At 35.4% G+C, this 20,452-nt stretch overlaps 1 protein-coding gene across 1 annotated transcript; it reads left to right on the plus strand.

Moving 5' to 3' along the window:
• Positions 1-1,006: 1,006 nt before the first annotated feature.
• Positions 1,007-17,470, plus strand: rfwd3 (ring finger and WD repeat domain 3). Its single transcript, XM_073832088.1, has 13 exons — positions 1,007-1,173; positions 3,406-3,591; positions 3,707-3,915; positions 4,810-4,883; positions 5,017-5,229; positions 7,615-7,706; positions 7,935-8,049; positions 10,555-10,771; positions 10,863-11,013; positions 12,319-12,495; positions 12,633-12,847; positions 16,185-16,402; positions 17,024-17,470. Exons 2-13 carry the CDS (start codon positions 3,419-3,421, stop codon positions 17,165-17,167), a joined length of 1,998 nt encoding a protein of 665 aa, XP_073688189.1. The 5' UTR covers positions 1,007-1,173; positions 3,406-3,418; the 3' UTR covers positions 17,168-17,470.
• The last annotated feature ends 2,982 nt before the right edge of the window (positions 17,471-20,452 follow it).

Consider the following 20,452-nt stretch of genomic DNA (forward strand, 5'->3'; position numbering starts at 1 on the left):
TGATGCGCTCAAAGTTATGCCCCTAGTACTCCCATTCACCGGCCATTGACCACAAAACGAAATCACGGTCAATCTCAAAAACGGCTCGTTTGTCGTAATTATGCTTTTAAATATAAGTTTGTCTCGTTTACAGTAAAAAAAAACAGCCCAGGTTGCATTTTGGCAACAGTTATCCTTTAAACCCATTTCGATAATTAATACATTAATTTACACTATTAGTTAATAAAAGAGGTTATTAGGGAATTAATACTTTATGACACATTTAACTAATAACAATTTATTAAATTCCTTAATCTATGAATCATATAGAATGTTCATTAGTTGCTGATGTAGTAATTATTAATAAATTGTTTCTTGATTAATTATACATTAACTCATGATTATCTGTGCATTAATTAAACATGAATTAATGCACATGTGGGCACACCAGGGTCTATCAAAAACAGTAGCATAATAACACACACATACACACTAAACCTAATAGCATCTAAATAGTTTGTAACATGTCTGTAAATCAGAAAACGTTTGAAATAAAACACTGTTGACAAACATCGACATGTCTGTCTCTTTTATAGTGTCCACGAATTGCATTTTAGGTGTTATTATAGCACAGTTCTTAACACACCTTGGTATTTTTTAAACCCTGATGTGTTTCAAAGTAAATGTATTTCATAACAGAAACTTACCTGGCAAGTATACTAGCTAAAAACATATCTATTAGTTTAAACAAGGTATTTTTGTTTGCTTTTTTTTTTAAATCTTACTTGTTGGTGACTCTTCTGTCACCTGTGGTCTCCTCTTTCTGAATCTGAAGACAAATGGCTGCAGAGATTTCACAATAATAATGGTTGAAATCTTATTGGTTGAAATCGAAATGGTTCGAAAATGAACTGTTCAAACGAACCGATTCCCGGAAATGATTCGGAGACGTAGCCACGCTCAGAGCCATGGAAAGAGCTGTTGTCCAATCAAAGAGCAAAACGAAAACAGTGGGCGGTGCTTCGCGTTGGCGGTTGTGTTTGCAACAGCAGCAGATCCTGCACAAATTATATCGCAAATTTAACGGGGTTATTTGTAATCATTTAAAATCGCACCACGATTAACTTTTAAACTAGAAAATCTAGCTTTGTTGACCGGACGAAGTTCAGCAAGAAAACTCGGTCGCTCTGCTTGGTAACTATTGTCAGTGTTATATATGTTGTTGGTTAGCAACATTAGCAGCATGTTTACGGTCAGAGTGGCTGTGCTTATTTTGTCAGCGAAGTCTGATAAACTAGTTTAGTAAATAACTAGTAAATGTTGACTTTAAGATCACTCTGATCTCTATAGATGTAGCGTGATATAATGTGTAAGACTTTTATAGGCGATCCAGCAGGATGTTTCGTAAACTAATGTAGTTGGCATACTCTCTGTACTGATCAGCGCGTCCTAAATTTGAGAAATAGTATGTAAGAGATACCCGGATGGCTCAGTCTATTTTGTTTTATGAAGATGGAATATAAACAAGAACAAGTGAATTAAAATATTTATATGGTTTAATTGTTAAACACACATGGGCCACAAACCATCCGTTTTGCTACAAATTGACATGAGAGGAGATAGCTAGTTAATGCATCATATTACAGTGTGAATATATTTGAAGTGTGAAGGCACCTTAAAACTTTTTTGCTCTGTGAAATTAACAGATACGTGTGTTGTTATGAATTAAACACTGGCACATTTCAGAATTTGGGTTAATGTGTGAAATCAAGGCTTTTAGATACAATAACAAAGTTACTTTCAAAGTATGTTTCGGATGTTACACAAGCTGAGCCCTTTGGTGGAATGTGGGAAGGGGCCCCGGGCCCCACAAGTCATTTTTAATGTCTCTGACTCCCTGTAAATTTTATCGGATAGTAGTGTTGCATAAAAAAGTAGTGTTTCGATATCAATCTAAATTCAATTTATTCTTGCAACATTTCGACTTTGTTCTCAAAGCATTTCGTCTTTATTTTGGAAGCATTTCGTCTTTATAATGGCAACATTTTGACTTTATTCTCGCAACATTTCGACTTTATAATGGCAACATTTTGACTTTATTCTCAAAGCGTTTTGACTTTATTCTGGAAGCATTTCAGATTTATTCTCAAAGCATTTCGACTTTATTCTGGAAGCATTTCGACTTTATTCTCAAAGCATTTCGACTTTATTCTCGAAGCATTTCGACTTTATTCTGGAATCATTTCGACTTTATTCTCGAAGCATTTCGACTTTATAATGACAACATTTCGACTTTATTCTGGAATCATTTCGACTTTATTCTCAAAGCATTTCGATTTTATAATGGCAACATTTCGACTTTATTCTGGAATCATTTCGACTTTATTCTGGAATCATTTCGACTTTATTCTGGAATCATTTCGACTTTATTCTCAAAGCATTTCAGATTTATTCTCAAAGCATTTCAGATTTATTCTCAAAGCATTTCAGATTTATTCTCAAAGCATTTCAGATTTATTCTCAAAGCATTTCGACTTTATTCTGGAATCATTTCGACTTTATTCTCAAAGCATTTCGATTTTGTAATGGCAACATTTCGACTTTATTCTCAAAGCATTTCGACTTTATTCAGAAAGCATTTCGACTTTATTCTCAAAGCATTTCGACTTTATTCTGGAATCATTTCGACTTTATTCTCAAAGCATTTCAACTTTATTCTGGAATCATTTCGACTTTATTCTCAAAGCATTTCGATTTTATAATGGCAACATTTCGACTTTATTCTCAAAGCATTTCGACTTTTATTCAGGAAGCATTTCGACATTATTCTCGCAACATTTAGACTTTTCTGGAAGCATTTCGACTTTATTCTCGCAACATTTAGACTTTATAATGGCAACATTTCGACTTTATTCTTGAAACATTTCAGCTTTATTCTCGAAGCATTTCGACTTTATTCTCAACATTTTTTTAACGTGGCATTAAAACGCTGTTGTAGCAACTTGTTTCAGCATTTTTTTTTATTTTAGTGCATCAAGTTAAACTAAATTAAAATGAGAAGATATAAAGGCTATGAAGATATACAGCGTCTATATTTTTATATTTTCTTTTATTTCTGTTAACATTTTATTTCAATTTTTTTATGGTTTTGTTCACACTAAAATAACATTTCTGTCATGATTTATGTGTCAATTTCTTTTTTCTTTTCTTCTTCCATTGCGATTTTTAAGCACGTTTGTAACAGTTGATGGTAGCGATTGATTTCCATAGTCATTTTTTCTCCCTGCTATGGAAGAGTAGTGTGTAACATCAAGAGGGTGTATAGAGTTTAAATTTTCTGATGAACTATTCCTTTTATATTATTTTTAGTTAAAAAATAACAACCCTGTTTCAGCCCTTTACACTTGCTTGTCATGTCTCCTGCAGGTCATATTTGAAGATGGAGGACATGGAGGTGGAAGCAGCTCCAGCATCTGGTGAGGCCAGTGTGATCGTAGTCTCTGAATCTGGAAGCAGCACAGAGGAAGAGGATGTTTCTATGCAGGTTCAAGGCTCGTCTGATCGACCCAGACTTTCAGTCCGTCGGCAGATCAGGAGAAGACACATAATTGGGTAAGTGAATGGGTTAATGCATATAAAATTAAAAGGTTCACTTACTTTTGCCTCCAAAAACAGTGTGGAATCATTATATGACTCGATCTTTCTGATTTCTTTTTTGTCTTCCAAGTTCACATACGCAGTTCTCCACACGTGAAGAAAGCATGCGTAGACTCAGGGAACTCATCGTAGACAATCTGGCAGAGCGGCTGAGCGGGTCCCAGGATGCACGGCGTTCACTTTCACACGCAAATCCATCACTGATGGATCCTGATCCCAGTGGCAGGCACCCTGCTCCTGCTGTGAATGTGCCGACGTCTGATGAATCCAGTGCTACAGGTCCACTTCCTTTTTATTTATCGTTTCATCCCATTTTAGGCCTGACATATTTTCCCAGCTATCTCTATTACCTTTTTTTGACCATTTTAGACTAGAATTTCTGGTATCAATTTTAATAATCTTAAATTTAATGACAAGATTTAATCAATATTAGATATAATTTGGCTGAAATTGAATATTCAGTAGAATTGGTTGTTCCCCTTTTTTTGTTTAAATTACCTTTTGTTGTCATCTAACTCTCATTAAGTTTATATTTAAAATTAAGTTTAAGTAACTTATATGCATTATAATATTATGATGTCTAAAAGGTTTTATTTTAATTTGTCTAAATAAATTATATTTAATATAAAATAAATTCTAATACCTAATACCAGCTAGTATGAAAAATACATTTTAACATCTAATATAAAAACATACATAAAATATTAATTTTATTATCTTTTATAAAATATTTGTAAAATCTAATTTCATCCGATACAAAATAAACTCAAATTAATTAATATCTAGTATGAGCCAAAACATTAAAAAAAAAAAAATATTGGTACTTGCTAGAATTATAATTATGCATTCATCCTTATTAATTTATTAATTAATATTTGATATATTTTTACATTTTAAACAATGGATGCACCAATAAAACCATTCTAAATTTGATAAGTTTAATCAGTATTATTGACTTAATTTCAACATTTTCAGTTGCAAAAGGCACAATAAAACGGGATATCAGACTCTACTAATCGATATTGAAATGTTACTTTTATTTTTTAGCCATATTTTACACTCCTTTTTTTTTTGCTACTGTGTCTTAAAGACTCCTGTATTTAAGTGTCATTTGTTTTGATTGGCTAATGTCTTTGCATATAAATCAAAGCCTTATGTTTTTATGTAATTCAGGGTCCAGCGTTTCTACAGATTCTGAAGGGACGAGTGCAGCTGCTCAACCAGAAGAGCCACAACAAGAATCTGAGGTGACTGATCATTTTATATTGATCATTTGTCCTCAAATGTCTTGTTTCAGTTGGAAAAGCAACACATCATTGTAATAAAGTGGATTATGAATGGCAGTTCTCATTGACTTTATTATCATTTTTCTCTTTCTAGCCTGTCTCTGAGTCGGTGGATCCTGTTTCAGCTGCTGCGAGTCCAGCAGGAGAGGCTGAAGCGGATGATGGCGAGGGAGAGAACTGCTCCATCTGTTTTGAGCCCTGGACCTCGGCAGGTGACCACCGCTTGGCCGCTCTTCGCTGCGGTCACCTCTTCGGCTTCATCTGTATTTCACGGTGGTTGACGAGTGGAGGAAATAAATGTCCACAGGTGGGTTTCACAGTTTCAGTGAATGAACAATTTCTTTGAATCAAAGGCATGATTTTGATCATTTAAAATGACACTTTACAGTAAATAGTGGTGTGATGGGTGGATCAAAATTCATAAATGCAGATATATCCTTTTTTAATGAAAAAATAAGTATGCAAAATTAAATGTTAATTGTAAGAAGTAATTAGATAACTGGCTGTAAAAATTCACAGATGGAGATAAATTATCCTGAATTAACATTAAAAAATGTGCAAAACCAAACATTAATTTAAAGAAATATTTTTACATTTTTGCATATCTGGATGTAAAAATTTGCAGATATCCTATAAAAAAAAAAATATATATATATATATATATATATATATATACATACACACTGTGTACATATATGTGACCCTGGACCACAAAACCAGTCTTAAGTCGCTGGGGTATATTTGTAGCAATAACTGACAAAAATGCATTGTATGGGTCAAAATTATTGATTTTTCTTTTATGCCAAAAATCATTAGGAAATTAAGTAAAGATCAGGTTACATGAAGATTTTTTTGTAAAATCCTACTATAAATATATCAAAATGTAATTTTTGATTAGTAATATGCATTAAGAACTTAATTTGGACAACTTTAAAGGTGATTTTCTCAGTATTTTGATTTTTTTGGACCCTCAGATTCCAGATTTTCAAATAGATGTATCTCGGCCAAATATTGTCCTATCCTAACAAACCATACATCAATAGGAAGCTTATTTATTGAGCTTTCATGTGATGTATACATCTCAGTTTTGTAAAATTTAACCTTATGACTGGTTTTGTGGTCCAGGGTCACATATATTGTGTACATATATATATAAATACACAGTTGAAGCCAAAAGTTGCAGAATCTGCTAAATGTTAAGTACTTTGCCAAAATAATAGGGATTATACAAAATTGCATGTTATTTTATATTTAGTACTGACTTGAATAAGACAAGAAAAGACGTTTAAATATAGTCTTTACATATAGAAAATGATGGTTGAATTCATAAAAATGACCCTGTTCAAAAGTTTACATACTCTTAATTCTTAACACTGTTGTTGTTCTTAATGCCGTGTTTTTTTTTTTGTTTAGTGATAGTTGTTCATGAGTCTCTTGTTTGTCCTGAACAGTTAAACAATCTGCTGTTCTTCAGAAACATCCTTCAGGTCCCACAAATTCTTTGGTTTTCCAGCATTTTTGTTTATTTTAACCCTTTCCAACAATGACTGTATGATTTTGAGATTCATCTTTTCACACTGAGGACAACTGAGAGACTCATATGCAACTATTACAGAAGGTTCAAACACTCACTGATGCTCCAGAAGGAAACACAATGCATTAAGAGCCGGGGGTGAAAACTTTAGAACAGAATGAAGATGTGTGCATTTTTCTTATTTTGCCTAAATATAATATTTTTTCATTTAGTACTGCCCTTCAGGAGCTACAGAAGCTACTTAGATGTTCCCCAGAAGACAAACTAAGTTTAATGTACCCTGATCTTCAAATTCAAAATGTTTTCACCCCGACTCTTTTTATTTGGGTCAAAGACGTTAAGATGTCCACGTCAAAAGTAATTCACAAAAGTGATTTTATGTCAATGGAATTCACATTAAATGTAAATAAAGTTTCTACTTTTAAGGTTTCAAATAAGGTTTTGGATAATAAAATGTCAACATTTGGTTGAAATAATGCTACATTGTCATTTAGTGTAACACAATATTTATGTAAAAATTAAAACAACATGCTTATTCTGACTTATACATATAAAATATACAAATGAATAAGGGGGCATGTTCAATTTTGTGTTTTAAATGAGTAAAGAAATCATGACAAATGGGCAAAACCTAGGATAGTGGCAAATGTAAAAAAAAAAAAAAAAATGTAGAATTACAACTAATTAAAGTATTTGGGGTGAAAATAATTCATTTTTTAATATGTCATAAATTGTTTTTGTTGTAAATATGCCTGACAAAACTGTTACACTGAATGACATTTTAGTGGGTACCTTCTGTAAATTAGGTAAAATGTATGAGATTTATTTTTGCTCAGAAAAACAAAAACATAAATGCAATGAAATTAAATTTTTTTTTTTTTTTTTTGAAAAACAACAACAATTTATAACAGTATTACACTTGTGGTTTTGATGCTTAAACCCTTTTACGTCTTTGACCCATATATATATATATATATATATATATGTTTCTGTTTTAATATTAATAAATTATGAAATATTTAATACCAACTATTCCTCTGTTAAGTGCAGTTTATCATATGATGCTCCTTTTGTAAAAAGCTGTTGACACAAACATAAAAAAAATACTGAATTTGTAATTGAATTGTAATTTCTTGAGAATATTTTCTGTCTCCTCAGTGCAATAAACCAGCCAAACGTGGTCATATCATCTTTCTTTATGCACGGAAACTGAAAGCCGTGGACAATGCGGAGGAAGTGCGATTAAAAAGGTGCTTATTTAAGATTTTTTATAAATTATACCTTTATCCTGCACTTGCTGCTTATTGCACTCCTGGTTAGACCTAAACTGCATTTCGTTGCCTTGTACTTGTACATGTGTAATGACAATAAAGTTGAATCTAATCAAATTTTTTTATTGGTTCTGGTTTGTTGGTTCTGCTGTTGTATTTTAGTATATTTTCAAAAAATGCTTATGCTGATGGTCTTTAATTGTGCAGCCGTTTAGAGCTGGAGCAGGGGTCGCGGAGAATGGAACAGCTGGAAGTCGCTCAGTGTCGTCAACAGATGCAGCTCATATCTGATGAAAATGTGCGACTGCGCAAAGAGGTCGAGGTGTGTGTCTTTTTCAGGAGAACTCTGTACTCGTCTACTTTTATGTCTCATGTGTTTTAGAACAGGGATTTTAAAGGGGTCATCAGATGCCCATTTTCCACAAGTTCATATGATTCTTTAGGGTCTTAGTGAAAAGTCTCTAATACACTTTGGTTAAAAATTCTCAATAGTAGTGTAAAAAAACACCTTTAACCTTGTCAAAATCAGCTCTGCCAAATATCAGCTCATTTTATCGCATGAGCCCTTTAAATGCAAATGAGCTCTGCTCGCCCCGCCCCTCTCTGCTGAGGGATTACGAGCTGTAATGTTTACTTTAGCCGCAGCTTGCCACCAAGCACATTATTAAGAAAGGCCATTTGCAAAGATGCAAAAAAAAAAAAAAACTTATACTCACTTCTGCTGTGGGTGAAGCTGCATCACGAATGATTCACATGAGCATACAGGCATATGTAGATCAGGATCGGCCCTTTTCTTTTAAAAGAAAGTAACGTTATCCTCTGCCTCTTCAGCAGCTCAGATGTCAGGAGTAAATGACTACTGCTATGTTCATTATTATACATCCAACAACAGAAACACCTTAATCGCTCAATTAGAGTCTTCCTCTGCACCTGAGTCACACAATGGTGATCGTATTCAGACTGTTTCAGATCGGTGAGGGTGGGTCTAAGGTAAGGCGCTCATGTCAATCAACTATCGTGGGAGTGGCCTCTGTCTGTGTGCCGTCACAATGACAAAAAGCTGAGAATGACCTGATTTTAAAAAGGGGATATTACTTTTAAAGATAAAGGGATAGTTTACCCAAAAAATGAAAATTACTCCCTTTCAGGCTTTACTAGGTGTATACGTCTTTTTTCTTTCAGACAAATACAATCTGAGTTATATTAAAAAATGTCTTGGTTCTTCCAAGCTTTATAATGGCAGTAAATGAGGGTTGAGATTTTGAAGCTCAAAAAAAGTGCATCCATTATAAAGGGCTTCTCAGGTACCGCACTCCAGTGGTTTGAGTCGCAACATCTAGCTACTGGAGTACCTCAGGGCTCAGTTCTTGGAGTTTTGAGCACTGGTTATCCAGATTTGCTGATCCTGAAAAGTTCCTATCCAAATCAGATTGATCCAATCCGATGTTGCTTTGAAAAACTGGCTCAAAAGTAAAATGGATTACATGATCACGGATCGCAAAAAAAAAAGGTTTACTAAATCCGGATCAATTTTATCCGGATTAAACCTTTTGAAAAACCGGGCCCTGGAGTACCTCAGGGCTCTGTTTTTGGACCACTTCTCTTCTCTGTCTTCATGGCATCACTAGGTTCTGTCATTCAGAAACATGGCTTTTCATATCACTGCTATGCTGATGACACTCAACTCTAACTCTCATTCCATCCTGAAGATCTGACGATAGCTGCTCGCATCTCAGCTTGTCTAACAGACATTTCTTGCTGGATGAAGGACCATCATCTTCAACTCAACCTACAAGCCAAGACAGAACTGCTTGTGGTTCCATCAAACCCATCCCTTCATCACAATTTCACCATTCAGTTAGGCACATCAACCATAACTCCTTGATAAACAGCCAGAAACCTTGGAGTTGTAATTGATGATCAGCTGACTTTCTCAGACCACATTGCTTAAACTGCATGGTCCTGCAGATTTTCTTTATTCAACATGAGGAAGATCATGCCCTTTCTTTCTTGAACTTGCTTCACAGCTCCTTGTTCAATCCCTAACTATTGCAATGCTCCCTTGGCAGGTCTTTCAGCCAGTTCTATCAAACCTTTACAATTAATCCAGAATGCGGCTGCAAGAATAATTTTTAATGAGGAAAAAAGAACGCATGTCACACCTCTCTTCATCAATTTGCACTGGCTACCAATAGCTGCGCACATAAAATTCAAGACGTTAATGCTTGCCTACAAAACCACCACTGGCTCTGCAGACTTCCCAAAGAGGCACAAAATCACTTTCACAGATTTTCACATTAAATGTACCCTTCTGCTGGAATGACCTGCCCAACTCAATCTGAACTGCTGAGTCCTTAGCCATCTTCAGGAATCGGCTAAATACATCCCTTCCATCTTTAATTGACCCTCTAACTCTAGCACCCTCTATTCTAATTCTATTCTATATAAAAATATAAATAAAACTTGCCCTTTTAGACTTACACTCTGTTAATTTACTTGCTGCTAATTTTCTTTTTAAAAAACACTAGCTTCTCTGTTCTTGTTGTATTCTGTCTATCAATTTTTAGGTAGATAATACTAGCTTGCTTTTTCTTTTTTTGTTCTATCTATTTTCTTTTTATTTATTATATAATTAAAAAAAAATACTTGATACGTGTGCTGCGTTAGGCTAAATGTGACTTGCATGTTATCGCTCTATTGCTTCCATTGTCCTCTTTTGTAAGTCGCTTTGGATAAAAGCATCTGTTAAATGTAAATAAAAACCTATTTAATTTTGTTCAGTTTAATGACAGCTAATGATAGCCTGATTTCTGTGTTTGTTCTGTAGGAGTTGCGGAGGTGGAAAGCTCAGGCGGCGTTCGGCTCCTCTCAGGGAGCGTCTGTCTCATCGTCCCAAAGGCAGGACTCGTCCAGCGGGAGACATTATGTCTTCTCTAAAGCTGTGCTGGTGTCTCAGTCAGGAGGCAGTAGGGTTTTGTCCTACTGTGAGCCTCTCGGCTGCCTGCTGGCATCTCAGCCTTCTCCACAAGCAACGTTTCTGCCAGGTAGGAATTTGAGCTGTTTTGCATTGATTCTTTTCCTTGCTTTGTTTATATAACCATTGATTGATTGATTGATTGTTTGTCGCTCTCTCAGGCTTCGGTGTGAAGAAGATCAGCACTGCGACTCTCAAACCTAGTCAGTATGTTCCCATTCACTCCAAACAGATCAGAGGTCTGGCCTTCAGCCGACAACAGGACAGCCTTCTGCTGTCTGCGGCCCTCGACAACACAATCAAACTCACCAGGTGAGAGACTAATGTTTTCTTCCTATGTAATAATTTTGTAGGGCTGTAATGATTCCTCGATTCTAGTAGAGTATTTAATTTGTAAAAAATCCTCGATTTGCATTTTGCCTGTGTCGAGTAATCTGCAAAATACCGGAAATCATGCATTCCACACTAAACCCATTTAAGGTGAGACACTGCAACTAATAGTTATTACCTTACTTACCCAGTTAATTGATTACTTTGATAATTGCAGACTTTTTGGTATTACAAGTTTTCTAAAATATTAGGTTTAAATATGCAAATGAGGCATTATTTAGTGAAATATGTGCTAATTTGCATACATTTCTAGTGCAAAAATCTAAACACTGGATCAAGTCAGTTTCAAAATTCTTGTTTAATTTTTTTTGACATTAGAGAATTAGATAATTTTGGGTATCTCATTTCGGCACAACATAATTCATAAAAAAAAACGTACAATAAAATGTATCAAATCTAGCAAATGCAAATCCCTCTGGCCAATTAAGAAGTTATTGGCCAAATTTCAAACTTAGTTATTTTTATCAGCAATAGATATATTATAGTAAACTTAAACTAAATCCATAACACATTTCAGTTAGTTTACAAAGGCAGAATGTCATTTTTATTTAGTACTACAATAATTAAAATAAATATAAAAATTTTAAAATTATTATTATTTTTTTTTTTTTACAAGTATACAAAATAATGCAACAAATGTACTAATATTTTACTTAAAATGAAAAATAAATATGCAAATAAAATCTCTTTCAAAATAGTTACAGAAAATGTACTGGTATCTCAGTGATCATCAAAATCCAGTATCCATCAACCTTCAGGTTCGATTTCCTGATTTGATTCTGATTCAGATGCTTTTGGTTTGATTCTCTTTCATTTTCATTGTGAAATATAATCAAATGAATCAGTTATGATGTCTGTTATGTCTTTAGTGTTGTAATTTATACAGGGCACACTGATTCAAATCATTAACTTGTCTTTTTGAGCAATTTATTAAAAAACGTTATCAGACAATACTAGTTATTTTATTCACTAAAACGAATAGTAAATCAGACTACATTTGTTTTTGCATGCAGCCTGCACAGACAACTCACAAGTTTCTTGCCATTATTTTGTAGTGTACTCCTTTTTATTGGATTACACACAATAAAGATTGTGTCATAAATGTCTCATAAATGTACTGACAGTTTTTAGTGAATGCGTGTTTTTTACGTTCCAGAAACCTGATTATAGCATCTTGAGACTGTTTTGAGTTGCCTCATGTAGTTGTTGTTGTTTTTTTTTTCACAGTCTGATGACAAACACAGTGGTTCAGGCCTACAACACGGGCAGACCTGTGTGGAGCTGCAGCTGGTGCCATGATAACAACAACTACATCTACGCCGGTCTCGCCAACGGCTCTGTGCTGGTGTACGACACGCGGGACACCAGCACTCACGTTCAGGAGCTGGCCCCCCTGCGCTCCAGGTTAGTTTCAACTCTTCTTTGGTGAAACTGTAGCATGCTGTACATTTTGTTGGATTTTATCCTGTAAAAACTGTGCCGAGAAAATGAGTTGGTGTCTGCTTGTTTGTTAATAAAATTGTCCTGTTCATTTATTGTAGCTGTCCAGTGGTCTCCCTGTCTTACATCCCGCGCGCTGCGTCCAGCACGTTCCCGTGTGGCGGCCTGATCGCTGGTACGCTGGAGGGCGGCTGTTTCTGGGAGCACGTGGAGGGAACCACATACACGCCTCACATCCTGCCTCTAGAGTCTGGCAGCTGCACAGACATCCAGGTGGAGCCGGACAGCAGACACTGTCTCGTCACGTACAGACCAGGTACATATCCAACTCACATACCGGCCCGTTTCATTATTTAAGTATTGGAGTTATTTTTTATTTTGGTCGAAATATAATGGCATCCCAAATATGGTCTCAACTACAATTAATGGAAATTTGGAGATCCCATAGTTTGTTTTTTGTTTTGTTTTTTAACTCCCTCTAGACTTTTGGTCTGATTTTTGTGAAAATTGATCCAGATCATCTTCAGACCATGACAAAAAAACAAAGTAATGAAATTTGCCACACAGATAGAGGACAGTCTCAACTACAATCATTGGAAATTTGGAGTTTCCAACACAAACCCTCTAGCGCCATCGCCAGCTCAAATTTACTCTCCCATTTATGCTAATAACTTTTGAACCGCCATAGGTTTTTTTTGTTTGTTTTTTTTCAAACTCCTCCTAGACCGTTGGTCTGATTTTTGTGAGAATTGAACCAGATCATCTTTGATTCTAACCAGAATTTCGATTCTACAAGTATTGCGAACCGATATTGCTATGTGTTGCGATCTTTTTCTCTCTAGACCATGGGGAAAAATTTTAATGATACACTTAATGATACACCGTTACAACAACAAACACACCTTAGCAGTCATTTTTCCTGCTTTATTTCAGTTTTCAGTAAAATAAACAAAAATAAACAGCCACAAAATGTCCAATAAAACATTTTTGAAATAAAGTGCATACAAACAAACTAGTTCCATTTATTAAAATAAAACGAAGAGTCCGTATACTGGATTGTATTAAATAAAATATATAACAATAAAAAAAGCTTCTTTCTATACGAACTGAAACCATCGTTCTCTACAACTGCATACGGTCAAATGTATTTGCATATAAACATAGCAATTGACTTAGTGATCCGCCTTGCCTTATCTGAAAGGCTGGGTAGCTCATACAAAGTGTCATTCAGAGTTTGTTGGCTTGCCAGCACTTCTGCTTTCCCAGGTTGTTTGGCGTTTAGCTCTGGATGATGTCGACCAAGATGCGGACTCATGTTAGTCATATTACCACAGTAGGATACCAGTAGACAACAGATTTTGCACACTGCTTTAGACATGTCTAGTTGTTCATTCCCTAGTAATTTGTGTCACATTTTGGATTAAAAATATCTCTGCAGGTGCTACAGCGATCAAAAGTACAAAATTGCTCATAAATCCTAAACTGTAAGTTGCAGGCTCAAGTGTCTTTTGTTGTTGGAATCCTTGGCTCACGTCGGACATAACGCATGCCTCAGATTAGATTGTGAGGCGAAATTGTGTATTTTGGATTTTCTGAAAAAACTACTTTTGCGAGCTAGTGCTAGGTTTTTCATCCATTCGGAACCAAACCAGTGCAGAAAGATCTTTGGAGAGTAAATATCAGTAATTATCAAAAAAAGTTTCACTTTTGACTGACCGTCGCAAAGGGACGCCAAAACGTTCGAAATCGGATGTCACAGGAACAAAATCATGGAGCTTGGCCACTTAGTGGCGCTATAAAAGAGAAAAACCATAAAAATGGATATATTTATGTAACCATTTGTCCTATCAACATGAAAATCGCTGTGCTCAGTCGTGCTCATGGTTATTCTTAAATGAGTTATAAAGTCTTAAATGACCATACAGAGTTGGGAGAAATTTGAATATGTGTCAGATCTGTGTCGTGTGCATCGGGTTTTAAAGAGAGCAATGATATTAATATGAAACCTGCTAAAGTCTGTCATTGATGGAAATCAAGGAACAAAAGAAAAGGTGAAATCATCACTCGGCTGCTCTAGTCGCTCATTAAAGGAGAAGTCCACTTCCAGAACAAAAATTTACAGATGATTTACTCACCCCCTCGTCATCCAAGATGTTTGTGACTTTCTGTCTTCAGTCGATAAGAAATTGTTTCTTGAGGAAAAAAATTCAGGAATTATCTCCATATAATGGATGTCAATGGTGCCCCCAAGTTTGAACTTCCAAAATGCAGTTTAAATGGCAGCTTCAAAGGGCTTTAAATGATCCCAGCCAAAGAAGAAGGGTCTTATCTAGCAAAACGATCTGCCATCTTTTTCTAAAATTTACAATTTATATACTTTTCAACCTCAAATGCTCATCTTATCTAAGTCTGCGTGAACTGTTTTTTTTTTTTTTTTACAGCCAATACAGTTAGGGTATGTTGAAAAACTCCCATCTCATTTTCTTCCCCAACTTTAAAATCGTTCTAAAACGCTTTAGAAGTACCGACCCAGTGTGTACAATGTGAACATACAAAGTAGATCAAACGCCCTTTACAAATGAAGGTAAAACAGCGATGTAGGGCGATTTTGATGTTGAAGAAGAAAACGAGACGGGAGTTTTTCGACATACCCTAACTGCATTGACCATATTGAACCTGAAAAAGAAAACGGAGTTCACACGGACTTATACAAGATGAGCGTTTCAGATTGAAAAGTATATAAATTGTCAATTTGTTTTGAAAATGACCAATCGTTTTGGTAGATGAGACCCTTCTTCATCGGCTGGGATCGTTTAGAGCCATTTGAAGCTACATTTAAACTGCATTTTGGAAGATTAAACTCGGGAGCACCATTGAAATCCATTAAAAGGGGAGAATTCCTGAAATGTTTTCCTCAAGAAGCATAATTCCTTATCGACTGAATAAAGAAAGACATGAACATCTTGGATGACAAGGGGGTGAGTACATTATCTGTAAATCTTCGACTTCTCCTTTAGCTTTTGTAGCTTGAATAAAGATTAATTTATATAGAAATAAAGATAGATAGTTAAAATAATTGGCTTTCAATTACACTTGGTCAAATTGAGGGAAAATCCATTTAATAGAGACACCGGTAGCAGTATGGGTATCAATAAAACTGGTCTTCATTAATAATAGGCTACTTAGTAAAAATATGACATTGAAGATTTTTAAAATATACGATCTTTATCGTTCAGTGTGAAATTATAAGAATATAAATATGTAATTTAATCATGATTAATTACAAAAAAATATATATTTTATTTTTTTATAATAGACAGCGCTAATGTTAACCTTTTATAGATGTTGTTGTTGGTAGTAATAGTTTGTTTTACTTCTGAATATGCATTTCAATTCAATTTTTTATTTTATAGGCCCCTCTGAAAGAGATTGGGATGGCCTGAACCCCCTTGGGCCCCCTTAAAATTTTTTGTTTGATAATCTGGCCCTCAAATGAATCTAATTGAATAGCCCTGGTATGCATGATTTAAAAAAAATCACTAATATTATTTCAGTATCAATAATGATTTATGCAATCCATGCTTATTTTAATTGAAGGTTAATGTATTTTCTTGTCATTTCTCGTCATTTCTTGTCTGTTTTGTGTCATCCAGGTCGCACAAACCCATCACTGCGTTGTGTTTTAATGGAGCTCAGCCGGACGCCTCAAACAGACAGCAGTCAGCCGCCCATCTGCTCCTGTTCTCCAGTCCAGACCTTCAGCGCTGGATCCTCCTGCAAGTTACTCACCAAGAACGCCGTGTTTAAGAGTCCGGCAGGAGAAGGAGCCACACTAGTGTGTGCTGGAGATGAGGCCACAAACTCCACCATGGTGAGAAACTGCACTTCATCTAGTCACTTCCTTATGGATCACATACAGTCCAGTCCTGCGTTATTTTTTCTTTCTCATTAAACAGGGCTCTCCACCTTCTTTTCTTTTGCACTTGTCCTCCAAACTTAAAAAAATTTAGGAGTGTAGTCAAAATTTCAGGAGCACCTTCTAATGAATAATCAAAAAATCTGATCAAAATTTTCACACCATTTCGAGGTGATATTTGACTCCTTAAAGTGGTTTGCAGGGAAATTTTGTAAAAAATTATAATTTAATAATTAAAGTAAAACAACAGAATATGAACAAGTAGAAAAAGAATACGTTATCAATCAAATGAAATCAGTATTAACAATATTTGTACTATAGAGGTGGCACAGAAGACCACAAAAGTGGCTTGAAGGTGTATTTTCAAAAAGTACAAAGTTCCATTTTAATCAACGCAGCTCTCTGCACTGCACAATAAGTCTCTTATTTACTCTCTCTACACCTTGTTTATGAAAGGATTCTTGAGATATGTGTGTGGTATGTCCTGTAACATGTTGCATATTGAAGTTAACGCTTGTTTGATGTTGGTCCTGTTAGTTTTGCACATATTGACTGATTTCTCTGTTCTGTCTGCAGGTTTGGGATGCTGGCACTGGTGCTCTGCTTCAGAAGATGCCTGCGGATCTCCCCGTGTTGGACATCTGTCCGTTTGAGGTCAACCAGAGCAGTTATCTGGCCTCTCTGACCGAGAAGATGCTGAAGGTCTATAAATGGGAATGAGACTGAGAGTAACATTCTAGCAAAAATGTGAATAAGCAGTTCTCATGAACCAAATACTGGTGCTGTGGGACGCCGGGTGACACTATTGTCCATTCACTGTGCGCTTTAGCTTTATTTTGATTGTTTTAAATCCTATATTTTATGTTCATTATAAAGAGTTTGTTTCTGACCTTAAAATCAGGGCTTTATTAATGTCTTAATTAAAAGTGATCATTGTTCACTGTTTTCATTGCGTGTGTATATATATGTAAATGTTTGTTTGTTTTTTAATTTCTGTAATAAAACAATAAATGCCTACATTGACAGAGTTTGTGAGAAGCTTAAAATAGCTTATAGGAGTGGTACAATGGAATCTAGTTCTGGCTTTGTGAAGATAAAATTCACTCAGAATACAAAGTAAAATCAAGATTAACATCACCGGGATGAAAATCTGATAAGCTAAATGATAGTTTCTCTAAATGGTTATAACACATGAATACTAATATGGTAATTTCGGGCTAAAAAGACGAGGAGAAGAAAATGCAGAGTTGAGAAAACCTAAAAACGTCAGATTTTGTAATTTAAGGATGAAGGCTGTGATATTGATGTTGCCCACTAGGATAAGGAATTATATATGCCTAATGTGTTTTAACTTGGTTTCTATCCCTTTGAACATAAATGCATTGATCTAGTTCATTTGTATAACTATGGTGTACTTACAGTGCACATTTTGCATGTCTCCCTTATTTAACACCTGATTATTGTCATCAGTTTGTAAGGCGAGAGAGCCATAAACTGAGCTGATGATCTCAATCAGGTGTGTTAAATAAGGGAGACATGCTAAATGTACAGAGCGGAGGGTCCCCAGGACTGGAATTGGGAACCACTGTCTTAGAACAGTTGTTCTTAATCCTGGACCTCGGGAGCCCTGCTTTGCACATAATGTGCATCTGTCCTGCACAAACTTTTTTTTTATATATATATTTTTTTTTATCATAAGCAAACTAATTTTGCAGAATTTCATGTCTAAAATAAGCTTTTAATAAAGTGTAGACATCAAAGTGGTCAAATCGCATTATAATGATAATATAATTACAATTTTATAGCTAAAAATAAGACAAGGTTAAGCGTAGTTTGAAGATCATATCATAAACACTGGTTTATTTCTTTACTGCGCGCCTCTGATCTACACACGCTTCTCCAGCACGCGCTTTCTCCTGCTGGTTTTAGCTGGTTTATGCTGGTCCTTGACCACCAACTTGACCATAAACCAGCAAAGGACCAGCATAAACCAGCATCCCAGCACCAAAACATACCTAACCAGCATATGCTGTTTTTGTTTACATTTGTGTTGTTTGGCAACCACTTTGGAACCACAACTGTTTATGAGGAACTACATTGTTTGGTGGAAGAATATACTGTTTTTATTTATATCATTACACTCCGCTTGGCATCGTGCCTAACAACGCCCCTTTAGCTGTTATAATTTCACTGTATACCACAGCTTCTTGGGGCTCATTGCTTTATTAAAATACAGTCTCGGCCCCTTCTCTTGACCAACATGATGTATCGTCTCATCTCGTGAGCAAATTTTATGGACGACATAACTCGGCAAACGCGACAACTGTGAGCACCATACCAGAGTGTTAAGTTAATTTATTAGCATCAGTATACCTATATCAAAAGTAAAAGCTCAGAATGGCACATATCTGACTAATATATTTTACACTCCAGTGGTTTGAATCTTACCTCTTAGATAGGTCCTTCAAGGTATCTTGGAGAGGTGAGGTATCCAAGTTGCAACTTCTAGCTACTGGGCCCAGTTTTTCAAAAGTAATCCACTAGGATTTTGGATAACGGATTGGATCAAATCTTGAAAATGGGTTTTTCAAAAGAAAAAAATGGATTACATAATCGGATTAGATCATGTAATCCAATCTTGGTTTTGATCCGGATCAAACCTTTAGTTTGGGTTTTTCAGAACTTTTTTTGTAGGATTTGTATCACTTTGATCCAAAAAAATCTGGATTAAACTGATCCCATCAGAAGGGTGGATTCAGCGTGGATTTCATGCCCAAAATGTAATGAAAACTTTAAAAATGTATCAAATAATACTATATTTGGATCATGCAGTATCTTACAAGATATCCTATTTATTCATAAGGTTTTAATTTTATTTGTTCATCCGTCAGGCTACAGTGATTAGGTAGGCTTTAACGTATTCAGCCTTTCAGTATAGGCCTACAGCAAAGTAGAAACAGTTTGGCCTCATAAAATAATCCCCCAAACAGCTGTCAAAATTGACCAAAAACAATACATTTTATTCTGTCACTAATTGATATATATATTCATCACAATCGAAAATATTTTTTGTTTTTAGAATATTTATTAGTGATGCATGCAATGATTACAGAATTACCAAAAATATGCAAAGAATGGCAATCACTGATTTTTGGAATTATTATTTGACATTAAGTCTTTTTTTTATTCAATACATCTATATTTGAAACTTGTTAAAAATATCCTCACTGTACAGTGTTTGTGTTGTAGGTCTCAGATGAGCGGACTGCTGGAAGAGGATGGGTGGGGTTTTTTTTCTTGTTTTTAGTTTTTTTTTTTTTTTTTAAATGTGTGTGTTTTCATTTCAAATAAAAATAAACTTATATTGACCCGACACTGGCTATTCTACTTGTTGCTCTTTACATATCTATAGTTCTACATTGTGATTTCCTATCCTGTTTGAGCACTGGTTATCCAGATTTGCTGATCCTGAAAAGTTCCTATCCGGATCAGATTGATCCAATCCGATGTTGCTTTGAAAAACTGGCTCAAAAGTAAGATGGATTACGTGATCACGGATCAATCCGGATCAATTTTATCCGGATTAAACCTTTTGAAAAACCGGGCCCTGGAGTACCTCAGGGCTCTGTTTTTGGACCACTTCTCTTTTCTGTCTTCATGGCATCACTAGGTTCTGTCATTCAGAAACATGGCTTTTCATATCACTGCTATGCTGATGACACTCAACTCTAACTCTCATTCCATCCTGAAGATCTGACTCTGCTCGCATCTCAGCTTGTCTAACAGACATTTCTTGCTGGATGAAGGACCATCATCTTCAACTCAACCTACAAGCCAAGACAGAACTGCTTGTGTTTCCATCAAACCCATCACTTCATCACAATTTTACCATTCAGGTAGGCACATCAACCATAACTCCTTCAAAAACAGTCAGAAACCTTGGAGTTGTGATTGATGATCAGCTGACTTTCTCAGACCACATTGCTAAAATTGCCCAGTCCTGCA

This window comes from Garra rufa, chromosome 25 (assembly GCF_049309525.1).
Source record: "Garra rufa chromosome 25, GarRuf1.0, whole genome shotgun sequence".
NCBI classification, from domain to species: domain Eukaryota; kingdom Metazoa; phylum Chordata; class Actinopteri; order Cypriniformes; family Cyprinidae; genus Garra; species Garra rufa.